Here is a 27,260-nt window from a genome sequence, read left to right on the forward strand (position 1 = left end):
TGTAGGTTATTCTGCATTGTTTGAACCTTGTTTTTTTTTTTTATATTAAGCAAAAATTATGTCATTTTGGCCCCACTTTCTTCTGCTCTTCTCTAGCAATTCTGAGATCTCTAAAGAGATATTAAACAAAAAATGAAGGAAGGACTGGAGTGGGTAAATGGAAGCGTTAGTGTGTGTGCGCGTGTGCATGCATACAAGTATGTCTCACGTGTGTGAGGGCCTTTACCAGTCTGTCAAGGAGATACAACTGGTTTTCCTCATAGACTTTTTGGCCCCTACTACCTCCTGTACCTTGTAGAGATGTCAGCACTTATCCTATTGCTCTGCTGTTGTTGGTCTACCTTACAGAAGACAAGCTGTTGGAGTGGAGGGCCCAGCAATGCTTACTACCTAAGGCATAGAGAATCTGGGAGCTTCTGAGTAGAGGAGAGAGGAGGGGAGAGAAAGCAAGGAGCTACATTTGCTCTAGAGTCACGTAGCAGGTTAGATGAAGCTCTGAGGATACTTGACATAGTCACAGAATGGGAAAGGAAACAAGGACTGCGTATAAAACAGATCAGTGGTTCAGCACTGCAGACCCGTGGTTCAGCACTGCAGACCCGTGCTTCATCTGAGGCTTGGCCACTCAACGCTGCAATCGAGGAAACCTTTCTTAACTTCCCTAAGGTCCTTGGTAAAACTGAGAACACTGTAGTGCTTGTCTCCTATGATTCTGGTGAGTTTTAATTCAGGGAGCATGTGGTGTTCAGCACAATACTTAGGAAATAAGCTCTCAACAGATGTCAGCTCTAAGCAACCATATCTGGCTGTACTGTCCACACTTTGGTCACAAAGCAGAGTACATGATATGCAAAAGGGTAAGGTGCTCCTATAAATCAGTAGTGACTTGTTGAACTGAGAAGTTAAAGGAGGCCAGGAAATAACTAATGCAATCTGGACCAGTATTTGGGAAAGCAAAGAATAGAACAAACTCACATGGGGTTAACAATTCTCATTCTAGCACTACCTGGACTGTCACAATATCTTATCATACTAGCAGAGAAAGAAGCCACTACTGGACCTAAGAAATGGGGTTGATCCTGGCAATGCCATGGAAAACCCATCAGCGTGATTTCAGGTAACAAAGCCACAGAGAAATGCCAAGACTTCTAAAAGTCTACCATCTGTTTGTTTGGGGTTTTTTTTTTTTTTCCAAATTATGTTACTTTTAATTTAATCTTTAACAGTACCTGTTTGAAAGACTGCATCACAATGTCTCCTGAGAAATGATTAACCTGAAAGCCTTCATCAAGGCAACTATATTACTGGATATTCTTATGTGTTTCCAAGAGCAATGTTTTTCATAGCAAGCTTCAGTGATTCTGCAAACACACACACACACTACTTTTTTGGTGTCTGTCAATACCTAGTGGGGCAGGAAAAAATGAAGGATTTTTTTATATCTTAGAGAACCTGATCCTCCTAGAATTCAACTTGGTTTCTAGTGTTAACCTTATCTTACACCTTTCTTAGAAGCTATCAAACTATTTTTTAATGGTCTTTGGCCACTTGAGATTGGGTCCCTCCTAAAGTCCTTACATTCAAACAGCACAGGGCTTACACGTGTGCTACTTACTGGTAGAGGTTTTTCACAGACTGTTCGGTGCTAGTCAAGCTGAAATGCAGTGCTTCTCTCTTCGGGTCTTCAGCTTCCCCACGACAAAAGCCTACCCGAGCTGGAAGCTGGAGCTGGACGTTGTAAGACTCTTTGGGGCGGGTTCCAAAGAACTGAAGGCCATTGGTAGGATACAGAAAGAGCGCGTAGCTATCAGATTCGTCAGATACCAGAACTGCCTGGAAAGTGTTCAGCTGTGAAAGAAAAAAAGAACTAGGCTGGAGAGATGGCTTAGTGGTTAAGCGCTTGCCTGTGAAGCCTAAGGACCCCGGTTCGAGGCTCGGTTCCCCAGGTCCCACGTTAGCCAGATGCACAAGGGGGCGCACGTGTCTGGAGTTCGTTTGCAGAGGCTGGAAACCCTGGCGCGCCCATTCTCTCTCTCTCTCTCCCTCTATCTGTCTTTCTCTCTGTGTCTGTCGCTCTCAAATAAAATAAATAAATAATTTTAAAAAAAAGATTAAAAAAAAAAAAAAAGAACTGGAAATATCTTTAAACAAACCAAGGAAGTAAAAAACTATATGCAGATAAGGTACCAAAGTACACTTCCCAAAATTTCTTGGTTGGTTTTAAGCATAATCTCCTTTGAATTTCTTCTTCAAATTATAAGTAAAATTTTTTAAGAAATACTTGTCATTGTTATAAACCTCTTCTATCAATTTAGACCAATAATTGGAATATTCCTAGGTTGATTAAAAAATAAAAACTAGGGCTGGAGAGATGGCTTAGTGGTTAAGCGCTTGCCTGTGAAGCCTAAGGACCCCAGTTCGAGGCTCAGTTCCCCAGGTCCCATGTTAGCCAGATGCACAAGGGGGCGCACGCGTCTGGAGTTCGTTTGCAGAGGCTGGAAGCCCTGGCGCGCCCATTCTCTCTCTCCCTCTATCTGTCTTTCTCTCTGTGTCTGTTGCTCTCAAATAAATAAATAAAAATTTTTTTAAAAAAAATAAATAAATAAAATAAAAACTAAAATTTTAAGGTTTCAAACTTCTATCCAAACCCATCTCAGAGAAAGAGCAAGAAACCAAATTAATTTATCCATTACTCCCATAGTCCCAGGCCTAGTTTATAACCTTGGCACTCAGTGTCTAGATCATTCATTCATTTGTTTATTTTTTATTTTGCCTTATTTTTTGAGGTAGGGTCTCACAGTAGCTCAGGCTGACCTGGAATTCACTATACAGTCTCAGGGCGGCCTTGAACTCACGGTGATCCTCCTACCTCTGCCTCCCAAGTGCTGGGAGGATTAAAGGCGCATGCCACCATGCCCGGCTCATCTGTTTATTAAATGCACATTGCGGGCAGGCACTGGCTGCTGTTCACATCTCTCACAGCTGAACTCTTTCCTCTTCTATCCTTCCTTTCACATCAATGCAAGGTCTCCTCACTTCACATGAGGAAAGAGACCCAGCGGCTAGAAGATGTGCTCAGGGTCAGGTAGCGGCTCCGACAGTCCGCACTAGTTGGTCATCTAGACTACACCAAACATGGCGCTCAAGGGTGTGATCTGACTCCATGTCCCCGCCCAGTCTCCATGTTCTGCCACATCTTGATCAGACTATTTCATATACCCCCTTCACACCGTGTGCTTCGCCACTTCCACGCTGTGTCCTCAGTTCTCTGCGCTGGAACCCCCCCAACCTTCAAGCGCTGCCCCTCTGAGGTACACTGTGGTTTCTGCAGTCATTTCTGTTCTCCAGCTCTCATGCCACTTTGGTGGGTGTCTCTAGACAGCACTCACCCCAATGTGAATGGAGCCCTCCACTCACCTGTGTATTATTTGTATATTACTTCAAACAGCTGTGTGTCTACTAAGCGGGAGACGTTATGCTTGGTGCTGGAGATGCAAAGGAGCTAAAGTGTACAGCAGCGACTGTGCCCCGGAGAGCACAAGGTTTGCAGTTTGTTTGCAAGAAGAAAACAACCTTAGGCTGGAATTTGGGGACAGTTATTAGGAAAGGTGGTGGAGGCCACAGGGAGTGTGTGCTCAAGACCTCAGGGTGGGGGTGGGGGTGGGGAGGCAGGCGGCACGCTGGCGGCCGGCGAATGTTGATCAACACTGCAGGAGCCAAAGCGGACCAGAAGAGACCTGGAGCCTGAATTAGCCACTAACTCAACAGCCAGGATCGCCCTTTGATGTTCGATTTCCTCTGCTTTCAAGAGGGCATTTCTTGTCTTTCCCTTGATCCAGTTTGTGGCCCGTCTTCCTTCAGATGATCTCTTACGGAGTGCTTGATTATCTTTAAAAGATGCTTTATTTGGGATTCTTGAGTCTGCCTCTCTCGCTGAGTCACTGACTTAATAGGGATTTGGGGAGAGTTTAAAAAATATTACTTGCAAGCCAGGCACAGTGGCGCACCCCTTTAATCCCAGCACTTGGGAGGCAGAGGTAGGAGGATCGATGTAAGTTTGAGGCCACCCTGAGACTACCAAGTGAGTAAATTCCAGGTCAGCCTGGGCTAGAGGGAGACCCTACCTTGAAAAAAAAAATACTAGCTTTATAAATGTGACTCTTGAAATACCATTTACTGATAAGTATCATTACCTACCCATTTTGCTAGGCTGACTTGGAATTCACTATGTAATCTCAGGGTGGCCTTGAACTCACGGAGACCCTCCTACCTCTGCCTCCTGAGTGTTGTAATTGAAGGTGTATGCCACCACACCCAGTCTCTTCTACCTTTTTGAAACATGAATTTTACCTTTTCAGTGTTGAATTAATTCCCAAGTACAGTTTTGAAATTTTTGCTGACAGAACAATGAACGGCGTGTAACCATTTCAGGAAAACCAGGTCTAGGCCACCTTTCTGGAAGTTTTCTAATAGGACAAAGTCCTCTTGCTTTGCCTTTAAAAGGAATTATTTTCATTTATTCAGTTCACAAAGTATCAGACTGGACACCTAGGACATTTGCAATTATTATTCCTGCTAACTGTTTCCTCAGCAAAGCTTGACTCCTCCACAAAACAACTAGGAAGGCTTACCTTTCCCCCAAACAAACAAAAGCTGTTCCACCTCATGCATATGCTTGATACATATATCATCATCCACCGATGTGGGTCCAGTTACTCCAGAGTTTTATTTCAGTCAGAATAAATGAAGTTCGGCTAAGCAAAGAAAAGTCACCAGGGAAAAGAAGAATCCTATCTTTAACAGCTTCCAGCACAGATGACCCACAATCAACAAAGATACTGGAGAAATCTGGTTCTAAGTTCAGAGAAATTCTGTAAGATAAGATGTTTGTCTACATTTGGAGGTGGTGAGGAGGCAGGCATGGGGAGAAGTAAACAGAGCTACGAAGGAACGGTCTGGCCTTCACTATGGGGTCTGGCCCTTTATTCATTCTTTGTCAGCCAGCCAGATTCGTGTCAACTAAAATTTGTTCAATTTTTTTATGCTACCCTTGAGACAAGCATTCATTACATGTGGCAAGTGTTTAATTTCCTTGTCTCCACTGAAATAGGCAAATATCAGAGGAGAAAAAAATTGACCTCGTTCTAGTATAATTTATGATCCCAAAGTACACTCCAAAAGAATTTGACTGTTTAAAACCATCCACACATGAAAAGATCACTTGTACAAAATTCTGCATGGAATTGCTAAGAGGCCACTTCACACCATCATGAAGGGCCCCTCCTCCCAGACACTTCTTGATGAGGTTCTCACATTCCCAGATACAAGCTCTGCAAGAGGAGGGCACAGCTGGCAGCTGTGAAGGGCTCCAAAGGGAAACCCTCAGATGGCCTGCCAAACCCTTCAGAAGGGTCACTGGTTCCCAGCGTCACCAGAATCCCAGAGAGGAAAGAGGGGCCTTCACTGGGAGAGGAGCAGAGCTAAGAGGGTAAGGCCATCCTGTTATCAGAGAGAAAAGCCAGACGCCTCCACAAAAACCACGCAGGGGACAGCTTCTCCTTTCCACGTACAGGACATCACAGCTCTGTGTTGGTGGGCTTCTCAGAGCTTGGCTGATGGAAATGAGCATACCCTTAATTTTTGTAATTCATTTCATTAATAAAAGTCATCTGGCAAAAAAAAAAAAAAAAAGAGATCAGATGCTGCTATGTCTCTCCACCAGGGATTTGCCTCTCCAGGCTTACCAAAATGAGGACAAACATTAAGATATAAGACAACTCCTTTGGGGGCATAAAGTTCTCCTCCTCATCTTCCTGGGCACACATGCTCTCTAGAGTTGCAGGACCACTGATTTCTGGCCTCCAGTGGTTGGTGTGAGCAGCAACCTCCACTCATTCATGTAATTCTCTATGTCCCATTCCTGCAGGCACTGCCTCATGCACAAGGCCCCTTCATCTCTGCACCAAATCCTACAGATCCTGCCAGAAATCCCATGAGAAATGCTCAATACTATCACATCACCAATATTATGGTTGTTTTTTTTTTCCTGAGTCCCCAGCAAAATTTCAGCATTTGAAACCCATTTCCATATATGTCTTAGTCACTACGTCTTTAAAGCTGTATTTCAGACTCAGGGTAAAATCTATCAGATAAACTGTAGACCTCCGGCCGCTCATCACAGCTCCACAGGCTGAAAAACTCGAACAAGATCCTTGTTTCTTGGTCAGTGACTATCAACTTTGTTTTTAATTATTTATTTTTATTTATTTACTTGAGAGCAACAGAGAGATAAAGAGGCAGAGAGAGAGAGAGAGAGAGAGAGAGAGAGGGAGGATGGGCGCTCCAGGGCCTCCAGCCACTGCAGATGAACTCCAGATGTGTGCGCCCCTTGTGCATCTGGCTAACGTGGGTCCTGGGGAGTCGAGCCTCAAACCGGGATCCTTAGGCTTCACAGGCAAGCGCATAACTGCTAAGCCATCTCTCCAGCCCGATTATCATCTTTTATAGCAAGTCAACAACACATAGCATCTTCACATGAAGGCCTCCACTGCGCAACCTTCACTCATCTCTTTGTCACTGCCTTATGACCCCTTTCTTCATCCACCTCTAAGGCCATCCACGACTTCCCCCAAGACATATCCTAGCTCAGAACATGCTCTCCTGACAACTCATTCTCTCCAACCACTCATTTGTTTCTAAATTCCAGGCCAACAAAAACATTCCATACATTGCAAAGATCTATGTAACCCAGTACTCTTTAACTCCCGTGCCTAAAATAACAGCACTGAAAACACACAGAACAACAAGAGTAGATATTAGCCCTCATGTCTTCCACCAATACCTTTGTGAAAGATCATGACTCTTGGCTCTGGACCTGCCTCAAGAAAACTTAGATTGATTGAGTCGATAAACATGTTTTATTTGTTCACATTTTTTAATGCAGGTACACCTTGATGTTCCCGCAATATCAGGTACAACATCCTGTCACACCCAAGAGGAAAATCCACATATGAAAAGAAGATCAACAGAAGAGGTTTTACATGGTAATAATGCCATTCCTCTGGTATCTTCGAGTTTCCAGTAACTGTGTAATGTAAGGTTAATACACCAAGATTTAAGAAATCCATGGAAAAACTCACAATCCTTCAAGCAAAAGAGATTAATGTTTGCCAAAATCGACCTCCAAAAAAAATGCAAGAACTCAGGGCTAGAGAGATGGCTTAGCAGTTAAGGTGCTTGCTTGCAAAGCCAAAGGACCTCGGTCCAATTCCCCAGTACCCACATAAGCCAGGTGCACAAGGTGACACATGAATCTGGAGTTCCTTTGCAGTGGCTGAAAGTCCTGATGTGCCTTTTTTTTTTTTTTTTCTCAATCTCTTTCTTTCCCTCTCTCAAATAAATAAATAAAAATATTTTTTTTAAAAAAATGCAAGAACTCAGCCGGGCATGGTGGTACATGCCTTTAATCCCAGCACTCGGGAGGCAGAGGTAAGAGGATTGCCATGAGTTCGAGGCCACCATGAGACAGGTCAGCCTGGGCTAGAGTGAGACCCTACCTCGAAAAACTAAAAAAAAAAAAGAAAAATGCAAGAATTCAAGTCCCAGGGTTCTTTCAAGTACTTGGAAGAACCTTCAACATAGGTAACTGAAAAAACCACTCTCAGCCCGGCGTGGCTAATCCCAGCACTTGGGAGGCAGAGGTAGAAGGATCATCATGAGTTTGAGGTCACCCTGAAACTACATAGTGAACTCAAGGTCAGCCTGGCTAAAGTGAGACCCTACCTCGAAAAATGAAAAAAAAAAAAACTACTCTCTGTCCAGAGTCCTCATTTCTCTTCTACACAAAGCAAATTCTGGAGCCAATTCAGCATCCAGCAATGTCTCAAGAAGGATTTTGAGTAGCAACATTAAAAAGGCACAGTTTACAAACCTTTCCTCACCCCAACTCCCCTTCAGAAAAAGTAAAGACTGAAAAAAAAAGATTCAGGGGCTCAGGGGCTGGAGATGGCTTAGTGGTTAAAGCACTTCGCCTGTGAAGCCTAAGGACCCAGGTTCGATTCTCGAGTACCCATGCAAGCCAACACACAAGGTGGTGCATGTGTCTGGAGTTTGTTTGCAGGGATTTGAGGCCCTGGCATGCCCATTCTTCTTCTTTCTGCCTACCTATTTCTCTCTCTCAAATAAAAAAAGTTAAATTACAAAAAAAAAAAAAAAAAAAAAAAGAGCGCTTACATAAATGACTTCTCTCCCAGCATCCTTCCAAGAGAGAGAAGCACTCTAAGTATGCTGCTGATGAAACCAAGGAAGTCATTCACAAGCCAAGGTGGGAGAACTTGGTGGCTGAGTACCTGCACGCATGACACCTCTAGGGGCTATGTGAAAGTATCGTCTCAGTTTAATTCTCAGAATGATCCTATAAGGTAGATACCATTATCTCATTTTACAGGACAGAAACCTGAGAGTGAGGGCTGCAGAGATGGATGAGCGATTAAGCCGCTTGCATACAAAACCCAAGGACCCAGGTTTGATTCCCCAGATGCACGAAGTGGTGCATACATCTGAGTTCATTTGCAATGGCTGGAGGTACTGGTGTGCCCATTCTCTCTCTCTCTGTCTCTCTTTCAAATAAATAAATAAAAATAAAACATACATATGTTATATATATTTATATTTACATAAATATATATAAAGTTTCATATATATATAAAACTAAGATTGAGGCTGTGTCTCTACTTTTAAGGTCACTTAAACATTTCAAAACCATTTGATTTACTGGGCTGAGGAGACGGTTCTGTGGGCAAGTGCATTTACCATGCAAACCTGAGAGCCCAAGAAGGGCTGATTCACCCTGAGTTTGATTTCTCAACACTCACACAGACGGCTGAGTATGGCCATGCATGTCTATAACCCTGGTGTTATGAGACATTCAGACCAGGAAAATAGCTGGGGCTCACTGGTCAGCCAGTCTGACCAAAAATGGCAGCTCTGAGTCTAGTGAGGGACTCCATCTCAAGGAGACACATGGATGAGTAATAGAGGTGGACACCCAGTGTTCTCTGGCCTCCTGCACACCTGTGTACACGGGACACACATCCACACACAAGTGCACACAGCACACAGACCACACCATGCATACTACACATGCAAAGAAAAAATGCTGCAAAATGTATTTATCTTGTCTTATTTCACAGCCACACTAAAAGTTTGACAAAAGAAGAATTACTGGGCCTGGGGGTATGGTTCATCAGTACAGCACTTGCCTAGCATGCATGAGAACCTGTGTTTGAATTCACAGCACGGCACTCTAAGTATGCTGCTGATGAAACCAAGGAAGTCATTCACAAGCTAAACTCATTGATGCTGTGGCTTTCGTTTCAATTAAGCCCTGATAAAACTGGGGTCCGAAAGCTCCAGCATGGTCAGGACCACAGGCCTCTATGCTAGCATCTTTCTAAGCCTTCTGAGTCAGTTCTGCCTTTTCTGTTCATCAGTAAGACACGAAGCTGAATTCTCTTCGGAGCATTGGAATACTAAGCTGTAAGTGATATTGGCATCAAAAGCAGCTTTCACAGTATGTTTCATTCCAAGTTCATGCTTCCTTTGACTGCAGTATGGCTCCAAGAACTGTCCTGCTACTAAAAGCACAAAAGATAATAAAACTCAAACCATATTTATTGGAAGACCTTAAAAAGTAGTTTTGTTCTAACTACTTACATTACCCACGCCAAGAAAATGGATCTTGAATGAAAAGTCTGGGTATAAGAAAAAACAAACTGAAAGTCAAGACATCTCCTTTTGCCTCACTTAAGAGCAGAATTCTGGAAGCCACTCTGTCTTCTACTTGCCATTGTCTGTGAAATAAAAACGATTCTTGCACTTATTTTGGAGGAAATGTGGTGAGAAGACAGTATGAAAATTCTTACATGAATGTACGAACATGGCTTGAATAAACAACACACTTAATAACCATCTAGGGCTGGGGAGATGGCTTGCTGAAAGCATGTCAACCTGGATTCAATTCCCCATTATCCACATAAGGCCAGACAAACAAAGTGCCACATGCATCTAGAGTTCGTTTGCAATGGCACGAGGCCCTGGTAGACCCAGACTCTCTTTCTCTCTCTTTCTCTTTTTATCTCTCTCTCTCTCAATCTCTCCCTCTCTGAGTTTCTTCCCCCCACTCAAATAAATTAATGAAACATTTTTACAAATAGCTGCCTAAATAGTCTATGCTTTAGAACCTTCCATTCTCAGTATCGTCAGAAAGAAAACTCTTGGGCTGGGGAGATAGCTCAGTGGATAAAGTGCTTGTTAACATGAGCACCTGAGTTAAGATCCCCAGAACTCATATAAAAAGCCACATTCTGGACTGGAGAGATGTCTTAGCAGTTAAGGTACCTGCCAGCAAAGCCAAAGGACCAGGTTCAATTCCCCAATACCCACATAAAGCCAGATGCACAAACTAAGGCATGTGCCTAGAGTTCATTTGCAGTGACTACAGGCCCTGGTGTGCCAATTCTCTCTCCCTCTCTTTGCTCCTCTCTCTCTGTCTCAAATAAATAAGCAAGGGCTGGAGAGATGGCTTAGCAGTTAAAGCGCTTGCCTACAAGGCCAAAGGACCTTGGTTTGATTCTCCAGTACCCACATAAGCCAGATGCGCAAGGTGGCACATGCATCTGAAGTTGGTTTGCAGTGGCTGGAAGCCCTGGCGCCTGCGCGCTCTCTCTCTCTCTCTCTCTCTCTCTCTCTCTCTCTCTCTCTCTCTCTGCCTCCCTTTCTCAAATAAATAAATAAAATTTTAAAAATAAGCAAAATAATTTTTTTTAAAAAAGAAGCCAGACTGGATGGCAAGCATCTGTAATTACAGCATACATACCTGGGGTGAGAAGGGAATGAGATGGAGAATCACCAGGAAGCTGGTGAGCCAGCTAACCTGGTGGTCAAGGCAGGGAACAGTGAAAGACTATGCTTCAAAGTGGAAAGCAAGGACTGAACTGACACCAGATGTCTTGTCACCTTCACATGCACCATGTCACGCATGGGCCTGCACTCAAACACATGAAGACACACACATAATAATACCATAGAGAGAGCTCAGGGGCTCAGCATGCATGAAACCCTGGCTCAATCCCTATCATGATATAAAGTTGGTTATGGTGGCACACACCAGTAACCCAGCACTTGGGAGGTAGAAGCAAGAGGGTCAAAAGTAAAAGCCAGGTGTGGTGGCGCACACCTTTAATCCCAGCATTCAGAAGGCAGAGGTAGGAGGATCGCTGAGAGTTCGAGGCCACCCTGAGACTACATAGTGAATTCCAGGTCAGCCTGAGATAAAGCAAGACCCTACCTCGAAAAAAAAAAAGAATCTAAAGTTTCAAGGTCATCCTTGGCTATATATCAAAGTTGAGGCCTGCCTGAGCTACATAAGACCCTGTCTCAAAGAGAGAGAGAGAGAGCTTTCAAAAACCTATCAGGAGGGGCTGGAGAGAGATACCTCAGTGGTCAAGAAGCTTACCTGCAAAAGCTAGTGACTCAGGTTTGATTGCCCAGTATTCATGTAAAGCCAAATGCACAAAGTGGTGCATGCATCTGGAGTTCGTATGAGGAAGCTAGAGGCCCTGGCACATCAATCTTCTCCCTCCGCCCCCCTCTCTGCTTGCAAATAAATACTTTGTTGTTGTTGTTAAACTACCAATTCCCTACTTAAAATCTTTTAAAGTCTGCCCACCAATAAGGAATCAAATCCACACTCCTCTCCTCATAGGCACCCCCCTTCTTCTTTAGGATTATATATATACACCACTTGCCACATCCCCAACACATTAAACTCCACACACATGGGTGACATCTGCTGTCTTCTGCCTCCAATGTTCTACTCAACTTTCTCATCACAATCTCCCCAGATGGAGAACCAGAAACAGGAAGGGTTAGGGTCAGGCTCCTTAAGTCCAGAACCTACTACACTTAGCATACCAAAAAGCTATAGTGACCCTTGCAAATAGGACTTGCAGGGTAAAAGCATGTACTTTCAGTGTCTGTTCCAGTAGTGCCAAAGAAATCATATAAAAATGATTTGTTGGAGAATAAATCTCAACTATGCTTAAATATAAATCATTTACATATATGTATGTATATGACCATGTCACACACACAAGTTTGTTTCCTTAAAGGCTATAAGAAAATATAATGAAACATGACAGTGGAATTAGGAATACTTATTTTTTTTTTTTCGTTTTTTAAAAATTTATTTGCAAGCAGAAAGAGACAGAGAGAGAAAGAGAATGGGCACGCTAGGGCCTCTAGCTGTTGCAAATGCACTCCAGATGCATGCGTCGCTTTGTGCATCTGACTTTACATGGGTACTGAGGAACTGAACTCGGGTCGTTGGGCTTTGCAGGCAAGCACCTTAACTGCTGAGCCATCTCTCCAGCCCTCTTCTTCCTTTTCTCTAGGCTTCAGTCACACTTGGCTTCACTATTATTTCTCAGCCATGTGCCAGGCTCACTGCCACCTCTAGACTTTCATTCTTGCTGTTCACTCTGCCTGAAATCCTCTTTGTATGGCTATTCATAAGACTCATTCCCTAGCCTCTTCCAGCTCAAATCTCACCTTCTCCGGGAGCCACCCTATGTGAAACAACTCTCCCTTTGCTGTGCTTTTACATGGCTTCTTTCCCCCACCCACTCCTTTCCCTCCTATTTTATTTTTTATGATATGTTTATAACACTTGGTTTTAGAGAGCTGTATTTAAAAATATATCAATAAAAATGATTAAATGCATGAGAATGAATGAGTCAAAACAGTCAGGCCTGCCTTACTAGTGTTTGCATCTACTCCAGCCCTGTAGCTGGCCCAGTGCCCTGCACACCAAGGGTGCTCAATTTGTATTTGAATTGAGGGTATTCATTTGAATTATAATTGAGATGTTAAACATATGCAGTTATTCAATTTTTAAAAAGCCAGAGGGGGCTGGAGAGATGGCTTAGAGGTTAAGGGGCTTGCCTGCAAAGCCAAAGGACCCAGGTTTGACTCCCCAGGACCCATGTAAGCCAGATGCACAAAGTGGCACATGCATCTGGAGCTGTTTGCAGCAGCTGGAGGCCCTGGAGTGCCCACTGTCTCCCTCCCTCCCTCTCTGTTTCTCTCTCTTATCTGCCCCTCTCTAAATAAAAATAAATAAATGCATTTTTTAAGTAGGTATTACTTGGTCAAAAACAATAGTAAGAAACCAGAACTTCCGGTGATCTTTATTTCTAGAACTTCTTCGCTCAGTGCAGGTTTTAGGAAATAGGCCTCTAATTCTCAGCAAGGTCACACAAGACTTGAAGGAATCAGTGGCAGTGCCCTCTTTACCTCTGCAGGAGGGTTAGTGCTATCTGCGTATAGTTGAGAACCCCTTGGATGAATAAATAGGGTTTTGCTCTTAGACTGTAATATTTTATGGTCAGGTGATATTTCACAGAAGGAAATCTTTTCTTACTCCTGGTCTGCTACAGTGTGCCATTTACCAAACTACCCTGGCGCCACCCTACTATGTCCATTTGGAGTATGCTGTTTCCAAGACCAAAGCCTAGAGTCATTGCTGCTGCACTTTCTCCAGCGAGAGTCTCCTGTAAACCAAGGATCATGTAAGCTGGAACCTCCAGAGCAACTTGGCAAAAGTTGTAAAGAATTTTATTAGAAAGTACATGCTGTCTGCACTTCCTGGGATGTCAACTAGGGACATGTGCGAGTGTCTCCATGGTACAAGTTAGAATAATGAAAACAGAAGTAGTTTTAATGACCGCTGGGAATACCGATTGGAGTAAATTGTCACAAATGCACTGGATGGAATATTACACAATCATTATCAATGTGGTAGAAATATATTTATCGACATCGAGACATACTAAAGAGTATACTATTCAGTGAAAAAAAAAAAACAAGTTATACAAGGGTATGTGCAGTGTGAACCCATTATTAGAACCATGATGAATGCATAAGAACTCTGGAAAATGTACTTAGTGAAAGTGTTTAACAGTGGGAGGCAAACTACTGATTGTTCCTCTTAATTTTCCTGAAGTTTCCAATTTTTCCTCCAATGATCATAACAGGTGAAGCATTTGTTTATATAGAAGTGATTCTAGAAAAAAAAAAATGCCTTAGATTCCTACGGTCATTGGCCTCAACATTCCCCTGAGCAGTTTTCCTTGCTAAATCCACCAAAACGGATCGAGCCTCCGAAAACACTGGAAGACAATGGACTTCACTTCCAAGCTGCTTCAGCTGTAATGTCCCCAAAGGCAACAGCGGGGTTCTCCTCAAGAGTAGACTCAAAAGAAACTCCTGGGTTCCCGCTGGAAACCCAAAGTCATCCCTCAGTGGGCTCTGAGCCTGGAGACTGTGGCTCACTTACCTCCGCAGAGGGCGCAGCCCCGCGCCGGAGCTCCTCATAGGCGCCCACGTGCTCCCAGGTGGCCAGGAAGGCGTGGGTGGGCGCGAAGCTGGACGCCGAGCGCGGGAAGCCGGCGCGCACGTAGCGAGCGGCCAGGCTCAGCACGGCCGGGGAGGTGTCCTCCCGGTACAGCACCCGGCCCCGGCCCCGGCTCGTGTCGATATCAGCCAGGAAAGGCGCGATGGCTGGAAAGTCAGTGGGAAAATCATCGTCCACATATTGGGTCTCCCTGGGGAAGTCCTGGGTGGAGATGATGCCGTTGGTGCCCACCTGCAAGATGAGGACCCAAAAAAAAAAAAAAAAAGGTGATAATCGCTCACCAAGGGCAGCCAGCCTGTCCTGCAGGGAGGAAAGAGGACGAACTTCCACTCAAGCAGCCTCTCCTTCCTCACTTCCTCACTGGTCAGGAGTCCACGTTCTCAGGTCGGTGACCGTCCAGCTCCCACCCTCCTCTACAGCGCGCTGCGATCTTCGGATGTGGGCGCCCTCGACCCGTGCATCGTCTCACTACTACACCCCACGAGAGGGGGAACTGGCAAAACCCTCCAGATCACGGGGTGCACACCCCATCCCAGCTCTGCAGCCTTGGCACAATTTTCTCAGAGTCCTCATTGCAAAAACCCACGGGGCGCCCCCTTCTTTTCTGCCTGGGATGCATGGGTTCTGGCTCTCCCCTAGAAGTCATTCTCCCTCCACAGCACGAGTCACGCAGACTGCGAAGCCGCGTCCCCTAGGGGGACACGGACAGCAGAGCGTGGGGTGATTTCCTCCATTCTGAAGGCAGAACTTCGGTGACACGGACACTAACTAATTACATGGACCCCCTGGGAAGAAACCATGAGACGTGGGCCGAGCGAGGGGCGCACCGGAGGCAAACAGCACTTACGTAGAGGTTGCTGAACTGGGCATCGTAGAAGCGCAGGGGAACGGCCAGCTTCACCGCGGCCGAGCTTTCGTCGTCGCCCTCCGGCAGCAGCCGGTCACCCAGCAACTCCCCATAAGGGAAGAGCTCGGCCGGGCGCAGCGCCCCGGCCCGCGGTAGCAGCAGCAGCAGCAGCAGCAGCAGCAGCAGCAGCAGCCTCAACAGCAGCCACGGCCGCCCGGCGGTCCGCTCCCCCGGCATGGGCATGCTCGCTCAGCCCGTGCGCGGCCCTCCGCGCTGCGCGTCCCCTGCCCGCCCCGGCTCGGCCCTCCACTGGCTCGCGGCTCTCCAACCTGGACCCCGCAGGACCCGGGTGGGGCGGGACCTAAGGTCCGCCCGGCGCTCTGACTGGCTGCGACCCCGTGGACCAGGGACCAATCAACGGCTCTGAGAAAGTTCGCCAGCGGCCACCACATCTGGTTCTCGTTAAATTCTCTAAGGCAGCGGGCGTTCGCGGGAGCGGCCGGGCTGGCGAGGTAAAGCCGCTAAATCGGGGCTAGTTTGGGGCTCCTCCTCCTCTTCCTCCTCCTCTGCTCCTTGGGACTCCCGGGCTCTCCCGCGCCCTCCCTAGGGAGCAGCCTCGCTGCATGGAGGTGACCTCTGCGCGCAGAAGGGACCCTCCGGCTGCGCGTGCAGCTCTGGGCTGGAGCGACGTGCCCGCGCCGGGCTGGCCGGGAGAGAGTGGGTGATGGGGACACACACCGGGACGTTTGTGCCCTTCGCTGATGTCCCAGGCGCCCCTGCCCCTTGAGTGCAAGCCTTCCGGCAGAAACTCAAAGGGGCATTGTCGCAGCCTCCGGGTCGCCCCGCCACACGCGAAGACTCCCTACCGCGAAGCATGCATTTGTGTATGAAGGCTGAGTACTAGGTTCCGTCCCCATCCTCTCGCCAGGCCGCTGGGGAGGACTGGGCCACCACCATCGGAAAGGCCCGCCCGAGCTATTCACCCTCCCCGGGGAGTGCCGCCCCTGGGGAAACCTTGAATGTGCGCACTCGGCCCCGCTAGCCGTGTAGGGTGATGCATCCGGGTTTGGGTACCAAGTCTGAAATGGGCCAGGCGCCTGGGTGGGAGGACCGTGTGTTTCTCTTGCAGCCCTCTGTAACCTGAGCTGCTGCTCTGCGGGACTGGTAACGGCCCAACCTGGACAGCGGGTGTGGGGGGAACCCCTCCACCGTAAACATCCCCTCTGCACCGCCCCAGGAGCCGGACGAGATTTTATTACCATTTCATTATCAAGAGCTAGAAATTTCCCACATAGTCTGTTTTCTCTCAGCACACCCCCCCCCCCCAAGCATTAGAAGCAAAGGTATTTTACAAGCAGGAAAAAGAAAACAAACAAACACTTGGAAGTACCTAAAGGGACCCGCTCATAAGAAAGATTTCTCTGGAGGTGTTTATTCCAGCCATACAAAGCTTTATGGACCCACAGGACTAAACACTAAAAAGCTTAAAAGACACATAACGGTACGAGTCAACACAAAATGGAAAATTGTCCCAAAGTGGTTAACCTCTTCAGCCTATAGAGGTGTATGTTTGCTGTTAAAAAAAAAGTATTTATGGCCAGATTCACGCCTTTAATCCCAGCACTAGGGAGGTAGAGGTAATCGCTAAGAGTTCGAGGCCACCCTGAGACTGCCTGGGCTAGAGCTTGAGATCTTACCTTAAAAATCAAAAAAAAAAAAAAAAAAAAAAAAAAAGGAAAGGAAAATGTATTTATACTGGCACATATTTTCTCCCTTTTTTTCTGCAGACCAAATGACAATGACATGAGGTGACTTGACTTGTCCAAGGTCACCTTAAATTACTCCCTGTAAATTCCTTCACTGGCCCCTTAATCTCTCAATTCAGCATAATAATAGCTAATTTTGGTTGGTGGTCTAAGCAGGCTGCCTCCCAAGATGGCCTTGCCAGTAGTGATTTCCTTCTATTCACTCCCTTGTATAAGCCCTGCCCCTGGAGTGGGAGCTGGCCAGTGACTTGTTAACCAACCAGCAGCTAGTAATAGTAGTGAGTGCTTCAGTGGCTAGGCCACTTAAGACTGTGCCTTGTCTTGCCAGCAGACTCTCAGTTGACTTGGAGGAAGCCAGTTTCTGTGTTGGGAGGGTACACTCAGCAAAGATCTATGGGAGCCTCAGACCGCCAGCCTGTAAATGAGCTTGGATGCAGCGGAGTCAGAAGATGAAACCCTGGCCATGGCTGACCCTGATCGCAGCCTTATGGGAGGCTCTGAATAAGGACTTGGCTAAACCCTGATTCCTGACTCACAGAAACTCTAAAAATTAACAAAATGTATGTCGTTATAAGCCACTATTCTAAAAAAGTACTGTTGCTTATTGATTTGAGAGAGAAAGAGGCAGAGAGTAAGTTCAGGCATTGTAAACAAACTCCAGAAACATGCACCACTTTGTGCATCAGGCTTTATGTAAGTACTGGGAAATCAAACCCAGGCCATTAGACTTTGCAAGAAAGTGCCTTTAAATGTTGAACCATCTCTCCAGCCCCTAAGCCACTACTTTTGTTTGTTTGTTTGGTTGGTTGGTTTTCGAGGTAGTGTCTCCCTCTACTCCAGGCTGACCTGGAATTCACTATGTAGTTTCAGGAACTCACAGAGATCCTCCTACCTCTACGTTTAAGAACAACTTGTTATGCAGCAATAGATAATGGAAACAGCTAGACCCTGTGTTAAGAAAACCAAAGCTTGAAGAGTCAAAAAGAACCCGAAACCTCAGCTATTGCCACATAACCAGCCGATGTGTGCCAGAGCGAAGATTTGAGTCCAGTTGTATCTAATCTCTAAACATCTACACTTTTTTGGAAGACTTTTTTGTTTTGTTTTGTTTTGTTTTTTCAAGGTAGGGTCTCACTCTGGTCCAGGCTGACCTAACTGTGTGGTCTCAGGATGGCTTTGAACTCAGGGCGATCTTCCTACCTCTGCCTCCCGAGTGCTGGGATTAAAGGCATGCGCCACCATGGCCAGGCTTGGAAGACTTTTTTTTGTTAATTTTTTAAAAAATTTATTTGGGAGAGACACAGCAGAAAGAGGAAGATAGAGAGAAGAGAGGATGGGTGCACCAGATTCCAGCCACTGCAGATGAACTCCAAATGCATGCATGTGGCTTACGTGGATACTGGGAATTCAGACTGAGGTCCTTAGGCTTCACAGGCATGTGCTTAACAGCTAAACCATCTTTCCAGCTCCCCCCCCCACCCCGCCGTCTATTCTTAATCTTTAAATTATATTGCTGCAATGTTATTGTACTCTGCGAAGTAGCTCTAGCTTGCCTCTCTAGCTTCATCTCTTGTCATAGCCACCCCTCAGCACTCAAATGCCATATCCTATTTTATGATGTTGAACATCTTCACCAAGGCCCTTTATTTACAAATGAGGTTCCCCTGTTGTTCTTTAAATAATAGCCACTCATCCTTCAAGAGGTGGATCAGTCCTCTCCCCAGCAGGAAGCTTTCCTGAAGCCGCAGTCTGGGTTAGAACCCCCTGCTTGCCCTCGTGCCCTGTGCCTAATGATCATCGCTCCATGATACCATGACATACACCCAATCTCACACCTCCACGTGCCCCACTTACCCCCAGCAAGTGTGTCTTGCTCGGTGCCAGCCACGATGCCTGTTCGTCTCATTAGAAATTTAAGACGTGTTGGTTGAGTGAGTGAAGGCTAAAATGCCAGCCTGGGAGCAGCAAAACCCAGCATTCTTTCCCCTCCACCACCTGTCCTGCTAATCTGATCTGGTTTGTAATCCTCTTTTCCAAGCTGCCTAGCAACTCTCCTACCACCATTCTGTAGTTCTTACCATTCTTTCATTCATTTATCCATCAGTAATTCCTACAAATTTACCACGACAAGCACAAATCTGCAAGGAAAAAAAAAAAAAAAAGACCCGCATGTCCTGACCCTTGACCTCCAAGACACATAACCGGATTTGAGACACAAAGCATAAACACCAGTCTACAAGGTAGCATGTATTTAACCACAAAGCAAGAAAAAGATGTCCCTGGTTTTTTTGGGGTTTTTTTTAGAATTTTTTTTTAAATTTTATTTATTTATATATTTGAGAGCGACAGACACAGAAAGAAAGACAGATAGAGGGAGAGAGAGAATGGGCGCACCAGGGCTTCCAGCCTCTGCAAACGAACTCCAGACGCGGGTGCCCCCTTGTGCATCTGGCTAACGTGGGACCTGGGGAACCGAGCCTCGAACCGGGGTCCTTAGGCTTCACAGGCGAGCGCTTAACCGCTAAGCCATCTCTCCAGCCCCGTCCCTGGTTTTGAATCTGATGCTGTCTTAGTACAAAGAAGAGGATCCCTTAGAGAAAGGGTTGAAATGAGCAGTCTTGTATCCCTTTCTACACAAAGTGACTGGATTCTTAAATTATGAGTCTTTGGACAGCTGTGGTTAGCACACATTTTCTTGATGTGTGATTGTGTGATTCTCTTAATGTTATTTTTAAGAGACTCTATGTCACTTTGTGTCTTGGGGGAGGAAAAACTCTGTCATAGCTACTTGACTAGTCCAAGAGAATAGTAAAGAAATATTTCTCCTAAACCCACAGCTCCTTTCACAGGAGTAGAATTTCCATGTCCTGCTGGGCTGACTAAAGAGGCCTCTTCCCAGCTGAAGTTGTAGAAGAATTCTGTAAGAAGTTTTTAGCAGTCTTGAGTTGGGCACTCACAGTAGACTGAACATTGCTTGGAAGAATTACCTCAATATGGGCTGGAGAGATGGCTTAGTGTTTGAGGTGCTTGCTGGCAAAGCCAAAGGACGCAGGTTCGATTCCCCAGTGCCCATGTAAAAACAGATGCACAATGTGGCATATATGTTGAGTTCATTTGCAGTGGCTAGAGGCCCTGGTGCACCCACTCATTCTCTCATAAATAAATAATTTTTTGAAATTATCTCAATACAAGACTTTCCATCTCAAGCTAGGGGTGGTACCAGATGCCTCCTCAATAAACTTCAAAAGACTTGCCAGAGTTCTATTTTTTGATGGCTATATTTCTGTTATGAATACCAAGACTTCAAGAGTGATGGCATTTCCTGTTATTTTAATCAGGGGAGTGAAAGCACATTTGCTGCATGGTATAGCAGATAGATGGAGGTATTCAAGAGCACCTTCTATGTATAGCACCAATGGCATGTGTACATGTTTGTGTTGGAGGTGGGCTTAGCAGAAAATATCCCAGTTCTTGTTGTGCACAAGGATTCTTTGCATAACTTCACTCTCCATTAAATTCCACGGTGGGTGTGCTAGCATGTGGGAAAAATAGAGTTGGGTAAATTAGTATGTCTTCACAGATGCAGTCTTAAATCAAATTAGGTTAGGCCCAAGAAATACCCTTGAGTGAGAAAGTATTTGAACTAAAATGCTCAGTATGTAAAGACTCCAAGCCTTCTAATCTCTTGATATGATTACTGAAGATATAATTTTGCCATAATATTAAATATGGGGGTTGTTGTGGCAGACACTATTGGATGCTTATTAAATAGCCATCGTCTTATTAGTGCTTGGCCACAAAAACCTCATATTGTTCAGGTACGGGGTGCAGTGAGTTTAGGAATGGTGAGTCCTCCCTCCATTGTGCTTGATGAACTAAACTTGGCCAAAGACAATCATGACTAATTACCACCCCAGTGGCATACATTCTTGGATGTCTAAAACTGTGGGTAGTATGAAACCCTATAGGTACTAAAATTTTTCTCATGACAACATTTATAAATTAAATGTAGTAAGAAATTTACAACAATAACAAATAGAACAGCTATAAGAATGTGCTTTAGTAATTTTTTTAAAAATACCTATGAATTCTTTATTTCTGGAATTCTTGAGGATTTTTTGGGTTGCAGTTGACCATGAGTAGCTGAAACCATAAAATCCAGAACCACTGATATGGGAAGACTTCCTGCACGCCTTTTCCTCTTCCTGTGATAATTGCCTATCTCTCCAACCCTTCTTGCTCTGTTGACCCCTTTCTCTGCCCCTAAATTCATCCCACTCTTAATTTAAAAAAAAAAAAAATTCCCTCCACTTCCTTATTACCTTAGTTTTATTTCACTTGCCTTTGAGAACCTCCACTGGGAAGGAATTTAAACTCACTGCCTGCCCTCCTTTATTTGCTGTCCAAAAGATCTTTCCAACTCCTCCAATAAGCTGCTCAGGCCAAGACCCACAGTGAAATCATATGATCACATCCTACAGAAATGTTCCAGTCTTAATTTTATTGGAGCTTTTTGATGTTTCTGCTTCTATTGAACCTTCATTTCTAAAAACCTTCTACTCCATTGACTTTTCTGGCCATTTCTTTATAGTCTCCAACAAGGTTCTCATCCTGGACTTGCAGTATCTAAAAGTATGACAGTGTGGTGACCTACTGCTCCTTCCTTTGCATATCATCATTGGCCTGATTTTTTAATGACCTTGCCTCCCAACATAGTCTAATGACCCTCAACTATATCCCAGCCCCAGTCTTCCCTTGACTTTTGAATTGATGTCCAACATCTTGATGAGCTTCTCCTAAAATGCCACCTGACACCCACATCAAAAAGACTAACATTACAGCCGGGTGTGGTGGTGCATGCCTTTAATCCCAGCATTTGGGAGGCAAAGAGAGGTGGATGGCCATGAGTTTGAGGCTACCCTGAGGCTACATGGTGAACTCAAGGTCAGCCTAGGCTAGGCTAGAGTAAGACCCCACTTTGAAAACCCAAAATAAATAAATAAATAAATAGAAATTTAAAAAAAAGAAAAAGCCACATCTACTACTCAGAATTTCTGTGCTCTCGATGTCCTATAATGTGATAGCCACTCCTTTGTTAACCTTAGCCTATCATAGGTCCTTGTCCTCTTTAACCTCTTAGTTTGTATGGAACCAGTGGAAGGTTAGCTTGGCCACAGCTGATTCCCAACCTCCCAGGCCCATGCCTGTTACATAACATATAGTATTCTCCTTCTCATCACTGGGACAAAACACCCGACAAGAAGCAACTTATGGATGGAGAGGATTTATTTTACCTTACAGTTTTCTCGGGAAAGTTTTACTCTGGCAGGAAAAGCATGACTGCACAGATAGCCATGTGTCACATCAGCTGGGGGGAAGCAGCAAGAGTGAGCTAGCTCTATGTAGTGGAGCTAGACTGATAAAACTTGCTCTCAGCAACACGCCTCCTTCAGCAAGGCTCCACCTTCCAAAGGCTTCAGAAGTTTCCCAAACTGCCACCAGATAGGGACCAAGTATTCAAAATACATGAGGTTATGAGGGACATTTTACATTCAAACCACCAAAGAATGGAAATTTTTGCTTTCTTAGCTTCTCTTGCACCCTGAGTGAAATGACCATCTGGGATAATCCTGACCTGACTTAAAAATATGCTGAAAGCACTGATTTCTGGAATGGCTCTACATTGATATAATGTAAAAATAGTTGACTCTTTCCCCTCTCTGATGGCCTTAAACATCAATGCAGTGTCTTCAGTTCAGCCAGCCATCTTCTGATGATGAGATGGTCACCATGAGGACAAAGCTTGCAAACTCAGAACACAGAGAGTGAATGAATAGCCAATCCAGCTAGTGACTGCCCATCAATAACCCCTTTGTTATATGAGAAAACAAGCCACTGTTGGCTTAAGCTGCTCCGACAAGCAGCAGTTCTGTATCATAACCTATAGAGCCTTCCCCTAAATCCTCTCTACATCATCTCACATCCTTGTCTGACATGCTTGGGTAGAATGCTGTTACCTTTAGAGTAAGCAAGCTGATGATGCCCATTAGGCCCAGGAAGGGCTGTGGGGTTTGGCTTCTGTCTCTCATCTCCTATGCTATTTTTCTTTATATCTTTGGAATACTGAGATGTTTCTAGTTCCACATCCACAGAGAAGCTTGGCCCTGGTGTGCCTCTGTGGATACTGCCCTTACCTGGCATGCCATCCCTACCTTCATATGAATTCTCATTCCTTCTGGTATCCACTGCACACATCACATCACTCGGGCAGTCTCCCTCCATCCCACTTGTACTGACAGCCTCCCCTTTGTGGATGTCTAATGCCTGAGCACCCCTGCCTTAGGCCCTCATCTAAAATATTCAAGTGGTTAGCTATCACTGTCACTTCCACTGGTTACAGGGCCTCAAGTGTAGTTTTTATGTCCTCATTTTTTTTCTTGTGTCCTCTAAGCTACACAGTATCTCTACTTCAAATTGTTTTTTATTCCAAGTGCAGGGCAAGAGGAATGCCTTACAAATGTATCCCTGATGGTCCTGCATGGACACCAGAATATGGACCAACTCATGCGGACAGGATGATATCCCTTCATTCTATGTCTCAAGGACCTAGTACTTGTGTCTATGTCGAGAGGACATAGTACGTGTTACCCAGGACTGTTCAGTAAGCCCCTGGTGATTTGCAGAGGAAAAGAATGTTGTAAAGAAATCTTTCATAACTCCCACACTTTTTCCTTAATCCACTCCCTGATTCCCCACATATTTGTCACATTCTGGATTGTGGCTGGGAAAATAGGGGATAAAAGGTTCGACTTTTATGTTAACAGATGTGATATTTTCACTGCTAATTATATTTGAAGATGTTGTTGGTCAGGGCATTATTTTCCTCTACAAAGAATAGAACAGAAAGGCCAATATTGTTCTCTCCTCTGTTGCAATATCCACTAAGAGCAGACCGAGGCTGAGCCCCATAAGTTATCACTTAATTATATAACACCAGTATTGTCTTCATCACCAGACCCAGACGGTGACTTCCTCAGGGGTTCTACTTTTCACTACCTTTAAGTCTTCCATAGCTCCCTAACACAGTGTTAAATAATTAAGGGCTGGTCAATTTCGGGTGAGCTGAGTGATGGCCTGAGAGTGACATCAGTGTGTGCAGTCTCCACTGGGCAGTGACGGCAGCCATGTTTCCAGCAACTGTTGTCCTTGGCTCCCTCTGTGCTTCTTTCCTAGATAGGCTGTACTTCTCACCAAATCCAGTCACCTCATTTCTGTTGCATGTGACCTGTTGGCCCCTAGCACTTCCTCTAGAAGTTGATGCATGAGTCAGAACAATGCTCACAAAGCCAAAAGTAACAATGGCAAGCCTTAGTCGAACCTTCAGTAATGTACCAATGAACCCAGCCAGCAAGGGCAACCAGAACTGAAATCCAGGCAATCAGACTCTGGGACCCAAGTTTTTAACCATCTAAGACTAGAGCCAGTGCTCTGAGAGATCGGTGCTTGGGCATTGGCTCTTATTCCATATCATATCATAACATTCATAAACTTGGGCTCTCTTCGCTGGACATTGAATTGAGAATTGAGTCCAAGAATTCCTGTGACTTTCTGAAGCCCCAGCAGCTAGTAGTAGCTGAGCAAGGATCTGGATGGCCCCAAGGAGCCGCGATACATCTAAGCATAGGTATGCTGGGCTGGAGAGATGGGACGGTGATTAAGACACTTGCCTGCAAATCCAAAGGACCCAGGTTTGATTCCCTGGTACCCACAAAAAGCCAGATGCACTAGATGGTTGTGATAGTTAAGGTGTTGTCAACTTGATCTGTTTAGTAATCCACAGGTTGCTTCTAGGAAGGCTCAACTAAAGGAAGAAGTCTTTCCCCCAGGGTGAGCCCTTCCCCCAGAGTGGGCAGCCCACTCAGAGGGGGACGTGATATAAGGAAGCTCTGGGTAAAAAGAGTTCCTTCCTTCCTTCCTCCCTTCCACTTGGCTGCCGGAGCTGCTCGCTACCTTCCAGCGTGGATTGAAGACCAGTGCGGACTGAAGACCAACATCAACTGAAGACCCGCGTGGATCGAAACCCAGAGGCTCATCAGGAAGCCACCAGGCTTCCCCGCACCATCTGCAGTGCCGGGTTGGAACTGCTGAGGCTTCTAGACACAAGGACTGAGCAGCTACCAGGTTTGGTGATTCTTGGGCCTGCAACTGCTATTGGACTACTGTAAGCTTATCCAATAAATCCCCTTTTTAAATAATTCATTCTAGCAGTTCTGTTCCTCTAGAGAACCCTGACTAATACAATGGTGTATGTGTCTGGAGTTCCTTTGCAGTGGCTAGAGGCCCTGGCATACTCATTTTCTCTCTCTCTCTCTCTCTCTCTCTCTCTCTCTCTCTCTCTCTCTCTCTCTCTCTCTCACACACACACACACACACACACACACACACAGTGCCTCTCTCTTTCTCCCTGCCTCTCCCTTTCTCTCTCTCTCAAATAAATAAATAAAATATTTTTAAAACACAGGTATGCTTCATCAATCTGGCAGCAGGAATCTAGTCCATAAACCAGAATGACTGCAGAATCCAAGATGCTCAGAATTCTTCTAAGTATGAACAGACACTACACCAAAAATAAATGAAGAAAAGAGAATGTAGTCTCCATGAGCTCCCCAGTCCTTCACTCCATTGGTACAGGTAGATTCCCTAGCCGTGAATATCCAACACACTTCATGATTCTTCTGTTGAAATACTATTGCCTCGATCAGCCTTGGCAGGAGCAAGCTTTCATATCCTCAGTAATGGGAAGGGGGTGATTTCCAAAGGTTCTCTTTTTTTTCTAACCTTGTGTTACAGTCAGGGTCACATTGCTGGTAGAAATCACCCAACCAAGAGCAGCTTGTGAGAAAAAGAGGTTTATTTTGGCTTATAGGATCAAGGGGGAAGCTCCACAATGGCAGAGAAAACGATGGCATGAGCAGAGGGTGGACATCACCCCCTGGCCAACATAAGGTGGACCATAGCAACAGGAGAGTGTGCCAAACACTAGCAAGGGGCAGCTGGCTATAATATCCATAAGCCTGCCCCCAACAGTACACTACCTCCAGGAAGTGTTATTTCCCAAATCTCCACCAGCTAGGAGCCTAACATTCAGGACACCTAAGTTTATGGGGGACACCTGAATCAAACCACCACGCCTTGGTTATATAATCTGAAGGTGAACTTCCCACTGCTGGTGTACAGTGGAAAGAGGCCTCCTCTGTGTTGGTAGCGTGAGCACACCACCCATCTCACAAACAGCTTCGTCTCAACACAAGCATTCCATCAGGGTCACCTGGGGGAATGCCTTATGTCCCAAATAATCATACCTCAATTCAAATCCATCAGAACTCCTGGGTCAGGACTCAGGCCAGTGAGTTTGAAATGCCACAGATGACTTAAAGCATAGCCAAGGCTGAGAACCGCTGCTCCATAGCCAACTGAGAAAGAGGATTCCTTTGGTCAAAGCACTGATTTGTTGACTCCAACTTTCATTATTTTTCAGGATAAAATTGTCTCTCTTAAAGCTTCCGATAGGAAGCAGTAAGATTTAAACCAGTTCTAAACAGTCTAAAAAGATTCAACTTATTTTCATGAAAGAAAATAGGATCTTACTGTCGCTGTGGCCCACTTCTTTGGGTAAATAGAATAGTCTCTGGTCTAGACTTAGTTCTGGAGGAGAAGAATTAAAAAAATAAGCTCCTAAATTTTCCAAATAATATGTTGACCGTGTTAGTGTACATCCATGGCCTGTGACACTGCTTCTAATAGACTCACTGAACACTGCCAAATACCAGGCAGTGGATTAGGAAAGCAAAAATCTCACCAGTGGCCATAGTTTCTAAACATATGTCCTTTGAGACACAGTCTAAGGGACATGTTATTTCTCTCTATTCCATCTCGATATTAAGTTATATCATCAGAAAATAGTGTACTTGGAAAGTACTATTTCTATCACCTCCACAAAAGATACTTTGATTGAGACCGACTTTGTTGTTTTCAATGTTTAATTTTTATTTACTTATTAGAGACAGAGAGAGGGAGAAAGAGCATGAGAGAGAATGAGAATGAGCACATAAGAGCCTCTAGCCACTGCAACGAACTCCAGATGCATGTGCTACCACGTGCATCTGGCTTACAT

General features: G+C 45.1%; 1 protein-coding gene across 2 annotated transcripts in view; it reads right to left on the reverse strand.

Annotated features, from left to right (window-relative positions):
* The window catches only part of Nid2 (nidogen 2), an 82,499-nt gene extending 66,927 nt beyond the window's left edge, over window positions 1-15,572 (reverse strand). For both annotated transcript variants that reach the window (XM_045153862.1, XM_045153863.1), the window contains exons 1-3: window positions 15,321-15,572; window positions 14,396-14,704; window positions 1,616-1,848 (exon numbers count right to left, since the gene is read on the reverse strand). In XM_045153862.1, the coding sequence (XP_045009797.1) occupies window positions 1,616-1,848; window positions 14,396-14,704; window positions 15,321-15,563 (785 nt within the window). In that variant the 5' untranslated portion in view covers window positions 15,564-15,572. The remainder of the gene's footprint in view (window positions 1-1,615; window positions 1,849-14,395; window positions 14,705-15,320) is intronic.
* Between the last annotated feature and the right edge of the window lie 11,688 nt (window positions 15,573-27,260).

The sequence above is a fragment of the Jaculus jaculus genome, chromosome 7 (genome assembly GCF_020740685.1).
Source record: "Jaculus jaculus isolate mJacJac1 chromosome 7, mJacJac1.mat.Y.cur, whole genome shotgun sequence".
Taxonomy (NCBI): Eukaryota; Metazoa; Chordata; class Mammalia; order Rodentia; family Dipodidae; genus Jaculus; species Jaculus jaculus.